The 22,023-nt window shown below is 39.6% G+C and overlaps 1 protein-coding gene across 1 annotated transcript in view; it reads left to right on the top strand.

Annotated features, from left to right (window-relative positions):
- Nucleotides 1–22,023, top strand: part of wdr18 (WD repeat domain 18) — a 217,438-nt gene that overhangs the window by 137,981 nt on the left and 57,434 nt on the right. The window contains exons 7-8 of the mRNA XM_043721023.1: nt 8,248–8,312; nt 14,197–14,321. Coding sequence (XP_043576958.1) covers nt 8,248–8,312; nt 14,197–14,321 — 190 coding nt within the window. The remainder of the gene's footprint in view (nt 1–8,247; nt 8,313–14,196; nt 14,322–22,023) is intronic.

Genomic DNA, 22,023 nt, shown 5'->3' with positions numbered 1-22,023 from the left:
TAGTGGCATATAACTTTTGGTCTGTCTACGAGGGGTTTTATAATTGTCAGTCTTTCTGGAACTATCATTTCAAACCAATGTGTGTAAGACAGCTGGTGACTGGGACCCTTCTGGATAATGTGTGTAAAGATACAGTGGTGGAAAGGACGATGGATGAGGACTTGCCATCTGAGGTAGTTTGGTGTAAGACAGCTGGTGACTGGGACCCTTCTGGATAATGTGTGTAAAGATACAGTGGTGGAAAGGACGATGGATGAGGACTTGCCATCTGAGGTAGTTTGGCTGAGGTTAGGAATAGGAAAGGTGAGGTCACCCTGTTAGGAGTCTTTTACAGGCCTCCTAATAGTCCTAGAATCATTGAAGAAAGGATAGGGAAGGTGATTCAGGAGATGAGTGACAGTAATAGGGTGGTTGTTATGGGGGACTTTAACTTTCCTGATATTGATTGGGAAAGCTATAGCTCAAGTTCGTTAGATGGGTCAGTGTTTGTTCAATGTGTGCAGGAGAGTTTCCTGACACAATATGTAGACAGGCCAACAAGAGGAGAGGCCATACTGGATTTGGTTCTGGGTAACGAACCAGGCCAGGTGTTAGAATTAGAGGTAGGTGAGCACTTTGGGGATAGTGACCATAATTCGGTGATTTTTACTCTCATGATGGAGAGGGATAAGTGTGTACTACAAGGCAAGAGTTATAGCTGGGGTCAGGGAAATTATGATGCGGTGAGGCATGACTTAGGATGTGTGGCTTGGAAAAGTAGACTCCAAGGCAAGAGTGTAAATGATATGTGGAACTTGTCCAAGGGGCAACTATTGAGTGTCCTTGATAATTATGTACCGGTCAGGCAGGTAGGAAAGGGTCGTGCGAGGGAGCCGTGGTTTAATAAGGAATTGGAATCCCTTGTTAAATGGAAGAGGGCGGCCTATCTCAAGATGAGACGTGAAGGTTCAATTGGGGCGATTGAGAGTTATAGGGTAGCCAGGAAGGACCTGAAGAGAGAGCTAAAAGCAGCAAGGAGGGGACACGAAAGGTCCTTAGTAGATAGGATTAGGCAAAACCCTAAGGCTTTCTATAGGTATGTTAGGAATAAAAGAATGACTAGGGTAGGAATAGGTCCAGTCAAGGATAGTAGGGGGAAGTTGCGTGTGGAGGCGGAAGAGATTGGGGAGACACTGAATGAATACTTTTCTTCAGTATTCACTCAGGAACAGGGCATTGTTGTCGATGAGAATACTGAGGCACAAATAAGTAGAATGGATGGCTTTGAGGTATGTAGAGAAGAGGTATTGGAAATCCTGGAAAAGGTGAAAATAGATAAGTCCCCTGGGCCTGATGGCATTTATCCTAGGATTCTCTGGGAAGCAAGGGAGGAGATTGCAGAGCCATTGGCCTTGATTTTTATGTCCTCTTTGTCTACAGGAGTAGTCCCAGAAGACTGGAGGATAGCAAATGTGGTTCCCTTGTTCAAAAAGGGGAGTAGGGATAGCCCTAGTAACTATAGGCCGGTGAGTCTCACTTCTGTTGTGGGCAAAGTCTTAGAGAGAATTGTAAGGGATAGGATTTATGCACATCTAGATAGGAATAATGTGATCAAGAATAGTCAGCATGGTTTTGTGAAGGGCAAGTCGTGCCTCACAAACCTTATTGAATTCTTTGAAAAGGTGACGAAGGAGGATGATGAGGGGAAAGCGGTAGATGTGGTATATATGGATTTTAGTAAGGCGTTTGATAAGGTTCCCCATGGTAGACTACTGCAAAAAATACGGAGGTATGGCATGGAGGGTGAGTTGGAGGTTTGGATTAGGAATTGGCTAGATGGAAGAAGACAGAGGGTAGTAGTTGATGGCAAAGGTTAATCTTGGAGTGCCGTCACTAGCGGTGTTCCGCAAGGATCTGTTTTAGGACCATTGCTGTTTGTCATTTTTATAAATGACCTGGAAGAGGGGTTAGAAGGTTGGGTGAGCAAGTTTGCGGATGACACAAAAGTCGGAGGAGTTGTTGACAGTGAGGAAGCATGTGGCAGGTTACAGCAGGATATAGAGAAGCTGCAGAGCTGGGCAGAAAGGTGGCAAATGGAATTCAATGTAGCTAAGTGTGAGGTGATTCACTTTGGAAAGAATAACAAAAAGATGGGGTGTGTGTGTTCTCAGTGACAGTGCACTGTTTCAGCAGTTCCTAGTGTGCGTGTTCTCAGTGACAGTGCACTGTTTCAGCAGTTCCTAGTGTGCGTGTTCTCAGTGACAGTGCACTGTTTCAGCAGTTCCTAGTGTGCGTGTTCTCAGTGACAGTGCACTGTTTCAGCAGTTCCTAGTGTGCGTGTTCTCAGTGACAGTGCACTGTTTCAGCAGTTCCTAGTGTGCGTGTTCTCAGTGACAGTGCACTGTTTCAGCAGTTCCGAGTTGTGTGAGTGTGTTCTCAGTAACAGTGCACTATTTCAGCAGTTCCGAGATATGTGTGTGTGTGTTGCAGTTGTATAAGACTCTGGTGCGGCCGCATCTGGAATATTGTGTGCAGTTTTGGTTGCCATACTATAGGAAGGATGTGGAGGCACTGGAACGGGTGCAGAGGAGGTTTACCAGGATGTTGCCTGGTATGGAAGGAAGATCGTATGAGGATAGACTGAGACACTTGGGGCTGTTTTCATTAGAGAAAAGAAGGTTTAGGGGTGACTTGATTGAGGTGTACAAGATGATTAGGGGGTTAGATAGGGTTGACAGTGTGAACCTTTTCCTGCGTATGGAGTCGGGTATTACAAGGGGGCATAGCTTTAAATTAAGGGGGGGTAGATATCGGACTGAAGTTAGGGGTAGGTTCTTCACTCAGCGAGTCGTGAGTTCATGGAATGCCCTGCCAGTAGCAGTGGTGGACTCTCCCTCTTTATGGGCATTTAAGCGGGCATTGGATAGGTATATGGAGGATAGTGGGTTAGTATAGGTTAGGTGGGCTTGGATCGGCGCAACATCGAGGGCCAAAGGGCCTGTACTGCGCTGTATTCTTCTAATGTGAGTTCGTATTATGAGAATATTTTGATTGGTGAGAGTAAACATGGAAAGGCATTCACTTTCTTTTGGTTTAGAATAATCAAGATTTTGTTTTCTTGACTTAGGAAAGCCTATAGATTGGAAAGCTTCGGTTTCAATTTGCAGTATATCCGGTGGGGTCAGATGTAAGAATAATTTGTCCTGAAAAAAAGACTTCAGATAATTAGGAATTAGGTTACCTTAGTGTAAGGGTTTTAATTGAATGTTCTAATCCAGAAGTGCATGGTAAGAACTTTGAAGGAGTTACTTGCAGCAAACAAAAGTTAAGTTTAGTTGTGTGAATACAAAGGAAGAAATGATCAGACTCTTGAGACTGGGAATTGGAAAAACAGTTATTTCAGCTCTATAGATATGATAGAAAAGGGAGATCGCTCTCTGGTATTTGAGTATTATAAAGTAGTAATGTTGAGATAGATGTGATTATATTTTGCCATGTTTTGAAATCTTTCAAATTGTTTTATGTTTGTTATATGTAAATAACTAGGTTTGTTCTATTTTATCTTCTTTTTTTGTTTATTACATGTTTATTCTTTAGCTTTGCGAACTTATGTCTCCGTGAAAGACAGCCACGTAAATTAAAAAAACTAGCATAACTACATAATCATAAAGTCTGATCTATCAAGCCAGATTTCAGTCCAAGGATCTGACTTATCCAGTCTTTTGCTTTTATTCCTACTTTTCTTGTTTTCACCACTACATTCCGCCCCACCAGTAATAAATGGAGGTACAACCTGACCTTATTGAGGAATGTTACTGGGAATTGGTTGAAATTCTGCATTGTGGTGACTTCTATCTTGAACTTTGACTCCATGAATTGCTCTGTAGCCTGATTTACGTAAATTTGAACTGTTATTATCAAACCAGAAAAGTTTTCAAATGCATATGAACATTGTTTGTTGTTACTTGCTATTTTTCACACATTATTCAACAACCTTGGTTTAAAGAATGAAAGAAAGAACACTTATGGGAAATATATTTGTGCTGCTTTCTTTAAGCTATCAATCGCATGAGTCTACATTCTTCCTGTTTTCAGGCTTTCTGACCACAGATGTTTAGCATCTAGTGATCATCTACACCAACATACAGCCAAATACTGTGATGTTAATCACCACATTACAAACACACTGGTTGCAACTGATTCTGATACACTTTGTGATTGGACAGAGTTTCATTCAAAGTGCATTTATGTGAATATAGTTATTGATAGATACGTTAAAACCTGCACTATAGTTCCTTATCAAAACCAGTGTGTTCCTGTCTGAAAAAGGCAGACTGTTTTATTTTGCTGTTACAACAATCAACTATGGATGCTGGAATTCTGAAACAAAAATAGAAATTGCTGGAGAAACTCAGTAGGTCTGGTAGTAAATGTGGGGAGAGAGCAGATTTAACAGTTCAGGTCCAGAAGAAGGATCACTGGACCTGAAATATTAATTTTGCTTTCTCTCCACAGTTGCTTAAAATATTATTAATAAGGAATGTAAATATAGATACAGAATTCCTGAGGGCAAACTTTGCTCTGTGGTAAATAAGCTGTTGATTCAAAAAATAAAAAAGACAAATGGTGTTAAGAAAATACATGGCTGAGTGCAGCTTGCTTCTAGTAGACTTAATTACCATTAAAGCAGAAACAAAAGCAGAAATTGCTGGAGAAACTCAGCAGGTGTGGCAGCATCTCTGGAGAGAAAGCAGAATTAATGTTTGGGTCCAGTGACCCTTCTGCCCAAAAATACGACTGTAAAGGTTAATTGATGAGCATTTGGAGACTGTTACTTGAAGAATTCTCAGCCAACAGGAGATAATACTCAACTGCTCCTGACATGCTTGATTTAATTCACAAAGTATTAATCAATCTATGGCCTGCTGTTCTAGGGTTAGAAAATTTATGTTAACTTTATTCCACAATTCTCCACTCTTTTGAAGGCATTGATTTTTGCCTGGGTACAGTTTTGCAGGTGCTATTGCCTACCTATTCTTCATTCCAAGTGGTAATTGTTTTATATGTGAGTTTAAAATTGAATACCTGTACCAAACACTGCCTGTAAGGGTGGTAGAGGCAAAGATCCTCATAACATTGAAGAAGTATTTACACATAGTCTTGTATGCCACGGCATTGCAAGGCAATAGATCAAATGCTGAAAAATGGAATTAGTATAGTGAGATGGTTGTTTTGACTGGCATGGACGCAATAGGCCACAAAGTTCTTTTTCTGTACTGTAGATCTCTAAGACTTATGAATATTAATAAGTACCTAGAAGTATCACATTGATTTCATTTTATCTTTGCCCAACCACACATATAGTTTGCAGTCAGATTCATTAGATGGTGGTAAACAATGGCTACTCCTGCTGGCCACTTTTGTCCTCTCCTATCTTTGAAACACATCTCCTAATTGAAATATATCACCTATCCTCCCTCAGCTGACACTAGCTGATTTGATTTTAGAATTTTTCTATTTGATTGAAAAGAAAAGCGATAACTTTGAAGGACTGAGAAATTGTGGTATATAATTGTGATTGGACAACATAAACACAAATAATACTGACTATTTAAGGAGCAAACTGCATTTCCTCATCCTACACAATGAACAAATATATTTTAAACGTTGAAATTTCACAATCCCTGGAGTGGGGGAGGCCAGAAGTAGAGGACATAGGTTTAGGGTGAGGGGGGAAAAATTTATAAGGGACCTAAGGGGCAACCTTTTCACGTGAAGTTGGTGCATGTATGGAATGAGCTGCCAGAGGAAATGGTGGAGGCTGGGACAATTACAACATTTAAAAGGCATCTGGATGGGTAAATGAATAGGAAGGTTTAGAGGCATATGGGCCAACTGCTGGTCAATTGATTTAGATTAGTTTTGGATATCTGGTTGGCATAGATGAATTGGACCGAAGGGTCTGTTTCTGTGCTGGACATCTCTGTGACTCTAATGTTAGAATGATTAACTTATTTACCCTAAAATTCCACTTACACTTATGAATACTGGATCTGACAGTAATTTGGAGTAGCAGTGTGTGGAATTAATCAGAATTGTATGGGATAATTGAAATCTATTTGAATGTAAGTTCAAATGGAACAGGAGGGTAACCTGGGGCTTTGACCTTAAGAGAATAGCCACATTTAGGATTCGAATCCACATATGTCAAGCTTGCTGACAATGCACCCTCCTGAAGCATGTCGCAATGACTTACAGAGAAATATTGATGTCATGCTCCATAAACTTGCACTATTCAACCTCAGGCATCAGTGAAACAGCAAACATAAAATGGCAATTCAATGACATAGGTTTAATGCTTAAAATATTGAGCTGAAATAGGTAGGACATAATTATAAATGTCAGCACATGAACCCATTTTAAAAACTGGAGTCCAGTACAAAACTAAATGATACAAGACACCATCCTGGTTAAATCAAGCAGTTGTATACAGTTGTCCATTAAAGTTCCGTTTTGAAAGGCTTTCGTTTGCAGTAGAAGAATGAAGGGGGTGATGAGCTTTATTAATTTTGAGCCCTATTTAAGAATAATTAGAGCATAATGTGATATAATAATGTTGACTGAAATGGAATGAGAATACACTCTGCACTGCTGCATGCCTCCAGTCCGCTCTGCTCCAGCTCTCAGCCACTCTGCACCGCTCCATTCCGCCAGCCCACTCTGCTCTGGCTCTCAGCCACTCACAATGCTCCATGCTCCGCTGCATGCCTCCAGCCCCCTCCCGCTCTTGGCCGTGCCACTACATGCCTCCAGCCTGTTGTGCTTCAGCTCTCAGCCACTCCAAGCTATGTTTTGTTTTCAAATAAAAACCTGTGTTCCCAATGTAAGAACTGGTGAATCGAGGAAGTATTGTGTGTTAGCCAGCCTTTGGATAAGAACATCTCCAGAACACATGCATGAAACAACGCCACCGCCCCATGGCCGAACACTTCAGCTCCCCCTCCCACTCCCCCAAGGACGTGCAGTTCCTGGGCCACCTCCATTGCCAAACCCTTACCATCTGATGCCTGGAGGAAGAACGCCTTATCTTCTGCCTTGGGACCCTCCAACCACATGGGATCAATGTGGATTTTACCAGTTTCCTCTTGCCCCACCTTATACCACATCCAACCCTCCAACTCGACACGGCCCTCCTGACTTGTCCCACCTGTCCATCTTATTTCCCACTTATTCGCTCCACACTCCCCTCCAACCTATCACCTTCATCTACCTATCGCATTCTCAGCTACCCTGCCCCACTCCCTCCCATTTATCTCTCAGCCCCCTTGGCCTACAAGCCTCATTCCTAATGAAGAGCTTATGCTCGAAACATTGATTCTTCTGCTCCTTGGATGCTGCCTGACCTGCTGTGCTTTTCCAACACCATACTCTCAACTTTGGATTAGTGAGATGAGGGAAATGGGGATAAGGCAAAGCAATCTGAGGAGTCATCAATGTCAACTTTAATTTGCATTTTTTTTTAAATCAGGATCACTGCCTTCTCAATTCTTTAACCTATTACGAACTTGCAATGTGCAGTAATTTTTCCAATATCCTTTGAAACTTCATGATTTTTGAATGAGGATAACCCAAAACACACAATGTTGAATTAAACTGCAGCTGCACAAATATTACTCCCTGGGAATTCCCATTTGTTCCTTTTCTTGGCATGTAATTAATAGTAGCAAAATGCCATATGTTTTTCTTCATTCTCATTATGGAACTCTTTTACTTTTTAGCCTTGCCTTTAATCTAATTAAATGCAGTTGTGTTATTTATAAATTGATCAATTTGTTCCACTTGATTGAGAAGTTGGAAAGTATGTTTTAAATCACGGAGGGGTAATGGGGCAGTACATGTTAAAAGTGATTGAATATTGCATTCAGCACAAGTGAGTCTTTGCTTCAATTGTCCCTAATCTTTGAGTTTGGACATGAAGGCAGGCTGACCTTCCAGCTTTTCCTTTTTCCATACCCCAAAAAGCAAGATACGTGCTCGTAGTCCTCACTAGTGTTCTATTGTAAGTGATCGTGGGGAAACTGTGTAAGAATGTCAGGGATTCTCCTTAATGAGATTGATGTTTAGCACAGCAATTGTGGAGTTCAAAACTCCTGTTTTATTTTTAAAGCAGTATTCATTTAATTTCTGTTTATATGCAGTTCATATCTCAGGAATTATTTATCTCATGCCTGGATTGATAAACTAATAATGAATTGTTTTTGTTTTCAGCCTGATTTGAGAGAGAAGAACTTTCAGATTGACAAAGATGGCAGTCAAATTTTCAAGGGACATCGGTAAAGCACTGTTTAACTGTTAATCATTCGAACCTCAGTGTGCATATTAAATAAGTGTTGAACTTAAGCATCGCTAAAAAGAAACATGAAGCTAGAGTTTCAACTTCATGTCTGTATTGCAAGCAATTGAGTAATTTCCAAAGTCTAGAATTTTTGTTTTGAAATAATAAAAACTGCAGGTAGTTTCATTAGGGACAAGGGGAAATATTTGTCTGATTCAATTCTCCAGCAGTCTTCCAACTGTCCCTTTACACTCATAAGCTAATAAGTTTAGGTTTTATCATTTTTTTTCTGTTATGACCTGCTGGGCATCTCATCAGTGAATTTATTATAGATTTTGTTTGAAGTTAAAACGAGTCCTTATTGTTCTGTCAAGCTAAAGGGTCCTGTGATATATTTTATATGGAATCAATGAGTTCCTCATTAACTGTAATAAATCAGAATCTGCTGGTTAAACATCCCAACTCAGTTCCTTTCTCTTTCCTTTCTCTTCAGCCTTCGGGAGAGGGGGGGGAAATGCTGTTGGAATTTTGAGTAGATCAAAACACTTCAGAATACTGATACCATTCTTTTACTTTCCTGTGGGATATATAAATAGTTGGAATGTGCTGTAGTGGTATGAAGGACTGAGAAGAATGGAGCATGAACGAAACTCTGTATTTCACATGCAATTCAAGGATATTTCTCTTCTCAAAGAATAATTTCACTGACCTGCTCTCCAGCACTAAAACTTGAATGATACAGGGTATTCTTGCAATAGGACAGCAAATGGAAATGTGCAAAGAGAAAAAAGTTAGTTTCAATATTGAATAGCAAGTATTGCTTTCATTTTAATATGTCCTGATAACACATTTCTGCGTGTGATTTTTCAAGAACAAAGAAATAGTACCCATTATGTTGTGCTTTCAAGCGAGAATCAGAACCTGCAGGCATTATCTATTTTATACATCTATACTAATTTTTCTATTGCTTATGCACTAGCCTGTATTAAATATGTATTTTAACTAGTTAACTTTTCTTTCAATTTTCAACTCTTGAGCTCTGCCAGAGGAATTAGAGAATGCTTTTGCTACCTTGCAATATACAGAATGTTCTGGAACATATTGGTAATGCAGTACATGTAAAACATTTTGGAATCTGCAATTAAACTGCACTTCAGATCAATTGTTGCCAAAACCTGTACTCAGAGTCCCTACAGTATGGAAATAGGCCATTTAGCCCAACAAATGGGCCAGAAGAGTAACTCACCAAGACCCATTCCCCTACTCTAAATTTCCTCTGATTAATGCACCAAACCTACACATCCCTGAACACTGTGGGCAATTTAGTATGGCCAATTCACCTAACCAGTTTGGACTGTGGGAGGAAACCAGAGCACTCGGAGGAAACCCATGCAGACACAAGAAGAATGTGCAAACTCCACACACACACTTGCCCAAGGCTGAAATCAAACGCAAGTCCCTAGTGCTGAGAGGCAGCAGTGCTAACCACTGAGCCACCCTTTGTCCAGTTGAGGAGACAGGCAAGAGTTGCGAAACTCTGAAAGTGTTTTCCCTTACTCATTGTTAGGACACATGACAAAGCGTTTCGTTTTCCATCTCAATCTCTCTAGGAACCCTGTAATTTCTCTTTCTCTTCAGGTACCATGCCATGATATGGTATTGATGGCATTGGACTTCCATTGGATTGTCCATGTTTATGCTTAACAAAATAATGCAGTGGTTTGCAGTTGCCTTCTGCACATTTGGCTGACCAAGAATTTTTCTGCTCTCACCACCTGCCATCATCAAGTCCCAAAGTAAGAGCTGAATCTAGAGCTTCTGATCCAGAGGTAGGGACCTTATGACTGGTCCTTAGTTAATTATAGTACTGATATTGACAATGAACCTGCAGTATAGTGTTTTGCACTTAATGCATTTTTCTAGAGTTCAAGCCAGCATTTGATATTAGGTAGCATAAGCTAATTTTTTTGTTGCCTATTCTTCTGCGTCCTGTTCCATCATTAAGTTCTGTCCTCCTCTGAAGACATTGATTCTTGCATGAAGTGCAGTTCTTTGGATGATATCCCACTGTGTACTTTACCTAAGTATCTATTCTTCATCTGTGGTGTTGCACTCTCAATGTTACTTCTAATTTGTAGGAAAATTTAAAAATCACACAACATCAGGGTATAGTCCACAGGTTTATTTCCAAGTATTAGCTTTCAGAGCGCTACACCTTCATCAGGTGATTGTCCACCTGATGAAGGAGCAGCACTCCGAAAGCTAGTGCTTCCAAATAAACCTGTTGGACTATAACCTGGTGTTTTGATTTTTAACTCTCTACACCCCAGTCCAAACCTAGCACCTCCAAATCATGACAAACCAGTGCGAAAAGAGTTGCAGGCATAGGCTGCTTTGATGTTCCAAATTGCATGCACAGAACATTGGGTACAGCACTAATCACATTAAGCATGACAGTGCAGCAGCATTTTAGCTAGTCCAGAAAAACTAGTGGCAATTAGGGAGTTGAAGAGAAAAATAAATTTTCTTGCTGATTTTGAAAAAAATCTAGCAGACTTGATGGAGCGGGATGCCCATATATGGGAGTTGACAGCTGCAGAATGCTATAAAAGTGCCATTTAAATACCTACAAGCTTCCATTGAATTCAAAGATTTTTTTTTTCATTTATTTAGCATTTTATCACAATATTGAGAATTTAAAATGCAACAAATTTCACTATGTAGGGAAGCACAATGCATTTTGTACACAGAAATAAATGAGTGACCTTAATCTGTTTTTGGCTTTGATCGAGAAAGGTTGTTCACTTGATATTGAGTGAACTTGTAAAAACTTTTCAACTGGTGATATTACATCTGCAGAAACATCAAAGAAGTAAGACTGGCCTTGTTCAACATTTCATGTAAATGTTAAATTCTCTGGTATTGCCATTCTCATTAGTATATCACTGTAGATCATTTTCAGAGGGTCGGTGTGGACTTGTTGGGCTGAAGGGCCTGTTTCCACACTGTAAGTAATCTAATCTAAGTAAGACTGGCCTTGTTCAATATTTCATTTAAATGTTAAATTCTCTGGTATTGCCATTCTCATTAGTATATCACTGTAGATCATTTTCAGATTCTGAAATGGGTCTCTAACCCAAAACTTTCTGATTCATGGTGAGAATGCAAACAACTGAACCACACTGATTCCAGTCCTCTTGATGTAAGCATGGACCCAGAAGAGATGGCAGCAGGATTAGATCATTTGGCTCCTCAGCCTGCCCTGTCATTCAGTAAGATCATGGCCCGTCTTATTGTGACATTGAGTCTATCTTCTTCATGTCTCCCTTGCCTCAATACTCCATGATCCAGCCTCCAATACTTGTTAGGGAAGAACATTTCACAAACTAATAATCCTCAGAGAAAAAATGCCTTTTAATCCCCATCTTAAGTGGGAGACCACTTATCTTTAAAATTGGGCTCCTAGATTTGGATTCCTCCCTATGATTTAAAAAAAAAGTAACCTCTCATTCTTCTAAACGTCAATGATTACAGTATTTGTTCAACCTTCCTTCATAAGACAACCCCTTCACCCTAGGATTCAAAACAAAAATTACAAAACAACTGTTGAACTAATGTTCATCATTATCTAAATGAAATCACCATTTAACCTTTTCTTCATAAAGTGCAATGCTGTAGTTTCACTGGATTCAGGAGGTCAGCATTAATAATCACCTGTCTGATAACTGACCTAAATACAGGCTCTCATGTTATGTCTGAGATATTTAAGTAGAACTTCTGGTACAATGTTATGTTAGTTACTCCTTATCTCCATTGCTGTGCAGTTGTCTTGCATAATACATTAATTCTATTATACTTGCCTTTAACTGATGCAGTTAAAATCTTGCAGACTTGCCAAATCCATGGGCTAATGAGATACAAGTATCTATTTTAGCCAGTCTCAATATAAAATCATTTTTTAAAGAAAAATGACATTAAGCACAGGTGCAAGATACTAATTGTGAATCAGACAAAATTGACTATCTAAAGTTAGAGTGATTGAAACAAGATTCCAATTTCTACATCACCAGTCGTCTGGCTCTTCAGCTCACTTCAAAAAATCTTTCAATTTTTCTTTCTGTCCCCTTCTCTTTTCACTTGTGTTCTGCATTGTCTTGTTTCTATGTTCCTCTTCTTTTTTCCATCCTCTGCTCCATCTACCATTCCCCATACCTTTGCACAACTCATCCAGTCACAGATTTTCAGCTTGCAATTTGGATTGAATACTAGCTTTGCTTATTTTTATCACCACTCAAATCAGTAAAATTAAAATGCATATGCTTTCTAAGCTTGTAATCTGCAGTGAAATTTCTGTGTTAGGGTAGAGTGTTGAAAATTTAGTCCCATGTTTATTACTCGCGCTGTCGTCTTACCCACAAATCAAAGCACGTTGTCAGTACTGAATTTGTTGCTTGTTCTTGCTTGAAGCAGAGGCAGGGGGCTCACTGGATCTGATAAACCCGGGAAGGGGGAGATTATCCAGGAGATCCATTTCTGTTATCCACATGTTGATATGCCGGGAGAGTATTGGGCTCTACTGTGTTTCCCATCATGGCACAATAATTTCTCACTTTCAGTTTTTCTCTCACATATGTAAAATGGTCATTTGAGTGAGGGTGGTTAGTGCTGATGGAACCAACTCACATAAGAGTGAGGCAGAAGAAGCAGTGTCATGATTGTAGGGGAGAGTATAGTGAGGGGATTTGGCACCAATCTCAGCAGCAAACAGCACGAGTCCAGATTGCTGTGTCACTTGATGTCAAGATTCAGGGCTGGAGAGGAATCAAGTCATCGTGGTACATTCAAACAACTCATGGACAGGCACATGGACATTAGTAAAACAAAGGGTTAGATGGATCTTAGAGTAAGATAAAAGATTGGCACAACAACCGAGGGCTTAAAGGCCTGTACTGTGCTGTACTGTTCTATGTTCCATGTAGGTAGAAATGATAGGCAGACCATAAGGTGTAGGTGCAGAAGTAGGCCATTCAGCCCATTGAATCTCTTGTACCATTCCAAGAGATCATGATCCGATCATTCCGAATCATGACTGATAATCCTCAACTTCTTGCCTTTTCCCTCTTTAACCTTTGATTCCTTTACTGGTTAAAAATCTGTCAGTCTCAGCCTTGAATATATTTAATGATCCAATCTCAAAAGCCTTCTGCAATAAAGAACTTCATAGATTCACTACTGTCTGAGAGAAGAAATTTCTCTACATCTTTGCCTGAAATGGGCGACCCCATATTCTAAGATTATGCTGTCTGGTCTCAAATGAGGTGGCATGGTGACTCAATTGTTAGCATTGTTGCCTCATAGTGACAGGGGCCTGAGTTTGATTCCAGCCTCGGCGACTGTCTGTGTGAAGTTTGCGCATTCTCGCCATGTCTGCATGGGTTTCTTCCCAAAGTTAAAGATGTGCAGGGATTGGGTTTGTTAAATTATCTATAGTGTCCAGGGATGTGCATAGCCAAGACATTAATATAAAATGTAAATAATGGTTGGCTCTGTGGCACACTAGCTATAGATTATCATCCTGAAAATGGCTCCTTATCCCAACTTTGTCTTCTGTTAGTTAGCCAATCCTTTATCCATGTTAGTATACTACCTGAAACACCGTGGGCCCTTATTAAGCGTGGTAACTTATAAAACACCTTCTGAAAATCCGATTAGCTGTGATCCTATTGAATTCCAGAGCAGGCTCAAAGATTTAATATTATCTTACTCATAATTTGTTTGTAAGTATCAAGGAAAAAATGGGAAATAATTAGTGGGTGGGAGAATGGAAAATTATTGTAACTTACAGTTCCTCTGAATTGAACTTAATTGGAAATGTGTTTTAGAAATCAGGTGACTTGCCTGTCGATCTCCATGGATGGAACGTTGCTAATTTCAGGATCACATGATGAGACAGTGAGATTGTGGGACATTCAAAGCAAGCAGTGTCTGAGAACAATCAATCATAAAGGTGAGGTTATAATTTGTTAAATTGACATTCTTGAGCATAATTGAGAGTTTCCTATTGTTACAGCCAAGTCTAGAGGGGTGAATAAATCCATCTCTTTTCACTCCTAATGTTGGTATTTCAAAGTTTGAATTTTTAAAATTGTGCTTTCTCACTTAAGTATGTTTTTGACCATGTGCAAAGCATTGAAGAAACAAGCCAGCTAGATCTCATGAGTTTTTAAAAATAACAAATACATGTTTTTAGATAATAAAGCCCATCCTGAATCCCATGGCAGTAACACACACTAGCAAGCAAGCCAAACATTTACAGGGTGGGCTGAGATGGTAGTTAACAGTTGAAGCGCATAAGAGAAAGTTAACTTTGAATTCTAATTTAATTTAGTTGTCTGGAAGTGCAGTTGTGTTGTGCCAATATGAGCTAGTTGCTCTCTTCATGGCAGTGTCTTTAAAAGTGCAATTTATCTTGTTCTAGAGTGAGTACTCTGACAACCGGAAATTCTTATTGTTTTTAAATTCCCTATCTTTATGATTATTAGTTGTATTACAACTTGTGACATAAATAAGGTATTCCTGAATAAAGGTATGTTTTGTTGAATCTCCTCTTGTTGCACTCATCAGGGCATTCTGAAAACTATCAATGTGAAAGAAGACCAAAGTTCTACACTATACTTTGGTATTCTTGCAAATACCCTGATCAGTGCAAGAGAAAAAGCTTTGACAAAATGCCCCAGGATGTAGGTTTGCTCGTTGAGCTGGAGGGTTCATTTCCAGACGTTTCGTCATCCTACTAGGTAACCTCTTCATTGGGTCTCTGGGCGAAGCAATGCTGATAATTCCTGCTTTCTGTTTATATGTTTGGGTTTCTTTGGGTTGGCGATGTCATTTCCTGTTCTTTTTCTCAGGATGGTTGTTGGGGTCTAACTTGATGTGTTTATTGATAGAGTTCTAGTTGGAAGGCCATGCTTCTAGGAATTCTCATGCATATCTCTGTTTGGATTAGCAGGGAATTCAGGGTTGTCCGACCTGACTGAGTGTCAGGTTCAGTCAGGATGTGTATGTGCGTGTGTGGTTTGGTGGGGGGGGGTTGTCGGGAAGGAGTCAAGTCCAGGATGAGGAGCTGTCTGGAAAGGGAAGAGAGGGCGGTAGTAGTAATTGAAGAAACAGAAGTTCAGTTTACCTGGGAGTTGAAAGAGAATTTTAATTCCTATCTTTTCCACAAAACTGTTAAGCTTAAGTGAATCAGAATCCTCTGGATACTCAACATTAAGGAGCTTTGTCAAGGAATTCCAGACACAGGAGAATTGCCCTTTGGAACTTGTAGTTTGCCAGACATTCCTCAGAGAATTAGGTACATTTGGAGTTCTGCATGGTCCCAGATCTCAGTTCCAGTCTACAGTATGTCTGGCTGTTGTCTTTGCTCAGCAATACTCAAGTTCTGGGCTACCAAACAAATCTGAAAAAGTTTTTCAGAGAAAAGTGCTATTATTCCAATCTGCAGGCCACCATAGTCTGTCTACCTTCTGTAACCAACAAACAAGCTAATACTTTTAGCTTGACATTGAGGGGGAGTGATTAGTTTTCTTCTGCAATAGTGGAACATTGGTACACAATGGAGGTAATCCATATGACGGTAGGAACTTTGATTTCCCATGATCAAAGTTAACAAGATGTTATAAAATTAGAAGGGGTAAATATCAGTCTTTTGCAGAGATTTCAATAAGGTTCTTTTTACCTCTGACTATCCTTACAGAGAAATTATCTAATACTTATTTGTAGTTTCAACTACCTTAATACAAATCAGTTTAGCAATGTTGTTTAGGCATCCATTTTGTAATTCCTGTAAGTTCAAAAATAGAATGCTGGCAATCATTCCTGCTTTCGATGTTCATTCAATGTCATTAATATCATGCTAATTTCAGGTAATGGTAGAAAAATATGACAACACTAATCATTCACATATTAACCAGTTGCTGTATCATTCCAGATGATGTGTCATGTTTTTAACTGGCACTCATCTGCAGAGTAAATACCAAATTGTGACTGGGGTTTGGATCGCGCTGCATTGCTGCATATTGTGTCGACTCTGTAGAGTTATTAATGAAATAAGTTGAAAACCTAATTAACACCAGAGATGCGCAAGCTTCAGTGACCTAACACTTGGAGGGGAGTAGTCTCAGTAATAGTTCTCAATCCTACAGCCCTGTAACCAATTAGAAAACTGTCATTAGGCAGAATTTCCTTAAATTAGAAGAAATTCAACACCATGCAGTTTCAAATTCACCTTCTCACATTGTTGATTTCTTGAAAGAGTACTGCCCATGTCACTCTGCTTTTTAAGAAAGGCAAAAGAGGAAAGCCAGGGAATTGCAGACCTTTAGCCTGACATCTGTGTTGGGGAAGCTGTTGGAGTCTATAATCAAGAATGAGGTACCTGAATATCTTGAAAATTTTCAGATAATAAGGGAGAACAAGCATGGATACATGAAAGGTAGGTCACGTCTGACAAATCTCACTGAATTTGTTTGAAGGGGTGACTAAGGTAGTGGACAGGGGAATGTCTATGTTTAAATGGATCTTCAGAAGGCATTTGATAAGAGACTTTTAACTAAAGTAGGAGTCCATGTAATTGATGGCAAATTACTGACATGCCTAGGAAATTGGTTGAGTGGCAGATGACCGAAAGTAAGGATAATGGGTAGGTAGTTAAATTAGCAGGATGTGAACAGTGGTGTGCCACAAGGATTTGCGTTAAGGCCTCTATTATTTACATTATTTCTTAACAACTTGGATAATGGTATAGGAAGTCATATATCTAAATTTGCTGATGACACAAAGGCGTAGACAGTGTGGATGTCAGCATAAAATTGCAAAGGAATACTGATAGACTAAGTGACCAGGCAAAAGTGGCAGATGGAGCTCAATGTAAGCAAGTGTGAGGTTATCCATTTTGGACTTTCTAGCTGGCATAAAGTTAAATACATTAGATGTCCAAAGAGATTTGCAAGTTCAGGTGCATAGATCTTTGAAAGGTCATGAAGTGGTAGCTAGAGGACTGGAGTATCCAGGATGCAGAAATTTTGCTGCAGTTATACAAAGCACAATTTAGACCCCACTTGGAATAGTGAGAGCAGATCTGGGCTTAGGAATGATATAAACTATATCTTAGGAAAGATACATTGGAGGGACTGCAGTGTAGGTTGACAAAAATGAGGACCAAATCATTCAGTGAGAGATTAGGAAGTATTTCTACACACACAGGATGGTAGATATTTCTAACTCTCGCCCACAAACGACTGGATGCTGGATCGGTTGTTAATTTTAAATGTGACAGCGATGATTTTTTTGTTAAACAAAAATATTAAGGAATATGGGTCAAATGTAGATATATGGAGTTAGGCCACAGATAAGCTATTCTCATTGAACAGGCTCGAAGAGCTGAATGGCCTATTCTTGTTCCTGTGTTCTTAGCTCAAAAATATGCAATATTTAATTCCAAGTTGCAAAACCCTACTGATGTTTCAGTTATACAAGTCGTCCAACTTTCATTTCCGTTGTCCCAAATAAGAAAATATATAGTTTCTTCGAGTTTTATAGAGCTTTTTCCAACCCACTATTTGTGAAAACTGGAAAGACAAATTGACCCATGGGTGAAAGACAATTTTGACATTGAATTGAGCAATGGAAAATGTGAATTGACATTCTCCTCTGGGCTAGTGAGAGAATAAACAGTTTGGACTCCTGATTAGAATCCAATGATTCTTTCTAAAATGTGCTTCTATATAAATATAATGTCAGAACTGGGAATGGACCTGCCTAGTTATTTACAGTTAATAGCAAACCAGTACCAGTTTGGCTCACAGATAAAGAAAGGGAATTAAAGAAGGGATTGGATGGTAGGCTATGAACTCTGTGGTCTTTAGCTATGACATTGAGCACCTTCAGGAAAGAGTGGAAATCAATGAAAAAGAATTACAGAACCCTTCCCTCCTACTTTTACTAACTCCTCTGTGGCTCCCAAAGGTATAGTTTTATACAGATTGGTCTACTGCATTTTGCATACAATATTTTTGTCTTAAGAGATAAGACATAAAATTTAACTTTGACAAAATGATTAGCTTCCAGGTTGCAGTTCTTATCACAAATAGTTTCATTGAATTCATAACTGTGAAAATGAAATGTAATTTCAGCGATAACAGTAGAAAGAGTTCTGTAATTTGTGGATTGCATTAAATTAATAGTAATCTGATGGCTGAATGATTAACTACATACCTTCACAGGCTTTGTTTTCTCGGGATGATTTTCTTCAACTATCTGATATTTAACAAGTTTATAAGGGTTGAATATTATACTTTATAGCAGCTTGATCAGAGGATTTTAGTTTTGTACGTTCAACCTTATGAGACAATAATGATTTATCACTAATTACTAAATTTGTAATTTTGTTTCACTTAATTTTTGTGCCCTCTGTTAAGCAGGTTCACTTATACATTGGGAATAAAATGTTTTTCTGAATTTACTTTGGGCCCTGAAAGCTATGCACTTCATTTCTTCAATTTGTGATTGGCCTGTGTTTGATCCTTTGTTAATTCGATGCATCTGTGTCTAAGGTGATATGACAGGTTAAATGGAAAAGGCCATCGAACAAAACCTGACAAATGTATAATAATTAGTCAGATACAGCACCGAAATATAGATGCCATCTTGTTCCTAATTGGATATTGTTGAAGAGAAACCCCAGTCACAGATTGGATTATGCTACTGAATAGCATGTGGTTAAATGAGTTAAACAAGAGGCAGAGGAAGGAAGATTGGTAAAGAGGGGTTTGAGACTGGTTGGACAGATAGGGAAGTAATGTATGTTTTATTATTTCATATTGGGCTGAAAGAGAAGCTCAGCAGCTATGATTTTAACTATTTTCTAAATTTCCTCTAATCAGACAGATCCTGTATTTCCTGACTCTCATGTTCGTCAGTTATTATTTGAGATTTTATTTTCATCTTGTTTTTCTAATGTTGATCAAATACTCTGTAAACAAATTCCTTTGTGATTGCCTGTGATTAAATGAGCTCAGTATGGAATTGTGCCAGTGAGAACAGGAAACTCTGATTCTTTCAAGGTCACTGCCAATTTAACTGATTGAGAAAGATTGAGGGTGCTACAGTTCCTTAGCCATGCCTAGTTTAGTGAAATGTGGCAAAGGAAGGAGAAATTCTGTAATCACTTCTTCTGCTTCAGGTCACTAAAACATGACCTTAGCTGAAAGTGACCTCATGTCAACAGTGTGTGCAAGCTGGTGCCAAGCTTAACAACAATGTTTACTCAATTAAATAGCCTAAATACACTCTGTATAGGCTCACAATGGATCAGCCATTTGTTAAGCGCCTATGAAACAAATCAGAATATAACAGCATAGGCCCACCATGTCAATGCCGATCATGATGTCATTCCAAACTTGTGGGCGGCACGGTGGCACAGTGGTTAGCACTGCTGCCTCACAGCGCCTGAGACCCGGGTTCAATTCCCGCCTCAGGCGACTGACTGTGTGGAGTTTGCACGTTCTCCCCGTGTCTGCGTGGGTTTCCTCCGGGTGCTCCGGTTTCCTCCCACAGTCCAAAAAGATGTGCAGGGTCAGGTGAATTGGCCATGCTAAATTGCCCGTAGTGTTAGGTAAGGGGTAAATGTAGGGGTATGGGTGGGTTTCGCTTCGGCAGGTCGGTGTGGACTTGTTGGGCCGAAGGGCCTGTTTCTACACTGTAATCTAATCTAATCTAATCTAATCTAATCTAATCCCATCTGCCTGCACATGGTCCATATCTCTCTATTCCCTGCCTGTTCATGTGCGTGTCTTAAACACTGATATTATATCTGCTTTTACAATCTTCCCTGGTAGCGTGTTCCATGCACCTGCCACCCTCTGTGTAATGTAAAACTTTGCCTCACACATATTCGTTAAACTTTCCCCCTCTCACTTTATTCCTATGCCTCTTAGTATTTGACATTTCCACCCTGGGAAAAAAAGTTCCAACTATCTACCCTACTCACCCCTTCGTTTTATATACCTGTATCAGGTCACAACTCAGCCTCCAATGCTCTAGCAAAAACAATCCAAGTTTGTCCAACTTTTGTTACAGCTAATACACTCCAATCCAGGAAACATCCTGGTAAGTCTCTTTTGCACCCTCTCCAAATGCTCCACATCATTCCTATTGGGTGTAGACCAGAACTGCACTCAATTCTTCAAATGCCTTAAATAAAGTTTTATACAGCTGCATTATTTTCCAGATGAAAGTAAATCCTGTCCCTAAGAATTTTCTCCAACAATTTCTTGATCACTGATGTAAAACTCAATGGCCTATAATTTTTTGGATTGTCTCTCTTGCCCTGCTTAAACAAAGAAACAACATTGGCTATTCTCCATTCTGCTGGCACCTCACCTGTAACTGAAGAGGATACCAAAATCTCTGTCAAGGCTCCACCAATCTCCTCCCTTGCATCTATCAATATCCTAAGATAGATCCCATCAGTCCCTGGGGATATATCTATCTTAATGTTTTTCAAAACACCCAACACCATCTCCTCCTCAATAGCGACATGCCCGAGAATATCAACAAATTATTCCCTAATCTTACCATTGTTCACGCCTTTCTCCTTGGTGAATACTGATGAAGTACTCATTTAGGACCTCACTACTTTCTCTGGCTCAACATATAAATTTCCTCTTTTTGCCCTTAAGTGGCCCTACCCTTTCTCTAGCTACCCTCTTGTTCCCAATATACTTATAAAATACCTTGAGATTCTCCTTAATCTTACTTGCCAAGGGCATTTCATGATTTTTATGCTCCTCAGATGCTGCCTGACCTGCTGTGCTTTTCCAACACCACACTCTCAACTCTGATCTCCAACAACTGCAGACCTCACTGTCTCCAAGGACATTTCATGGCCTACTCTACCTTCTTAACTCCTTGATCAAGTACTTTCCTGCTTCCTTTATTTTCCTCAAGAGTGTTGTCTGATTTCAAGTTTCCTAAATGTTACAAATGCTTCCTTTGTTTCTTTTTGACTAAGCTTTCAATATCATCCTGGATTCTTGAAACCTTTCATCCTCACAGGAACACGCTGGTCCTCAACTTTGGTCAACCAGCCTTTAAGAGATGCTCGCATGTCAAATGTGGATTAATACTCAAACAATCGCCCCAATCTAATTTTTCCACTGCCTGCCTTATATTGTTCTAATTAGCTTTCCATCAATTTAGCACTTTTACCTGAGAACCAGTCTTATCCATATTGTTTCAAGAAGCTGTTTTTCCTGTAAGTACCTAACAAATTCTTCCACATCAAAGCCCTGGCACTAAGGGAATCCCAGTCAGTACTGAGGAAGATAAAAGCATCTACTGCAACAACCCTGTTGTTTTTGCATTTATCCATTATCTGCTTAAATATCTCTATCTCCCATTGCCTCTTGGGAGGCTGTAGGAGTAGTGATTGTATCTTTCCTATTCCAGAGTTCTACTCACATGGCTTTGCTGGAGGAGCCCTCCAAGATGTCCTCCTTTAATGCAGCAGTGACATTCTTCTTAATAGTACTCTTTATTTTATACTATCTCTCCATGTTCTAGTACAATAGTGCATCATCTCAACTCCCCACCTGTCCCACCCCACCTTGCTCTCTACCAGAAATGCAATTTTACCTTAACAAATCCAT

This window comes from Chiloscyllium plagiosum, chromosome 31 (genome assembly GCF_004010195.1).
Source record: "Chiloscyllium plagiosum isolate BGI_BamShark_2017 chromosome 31, ASM401019v2, whole genome shotgun sequence".
NCBI lineage: Eukaryota > Metazoa > Chordata > Chondrichthyes > Orectolobiformes > Hemiscylliidae > Chiloscyllium > Chiloscyllium plagiosum.
This window is presented reverse-complemented; position numbering and strand designations above follow the sequence as displayed.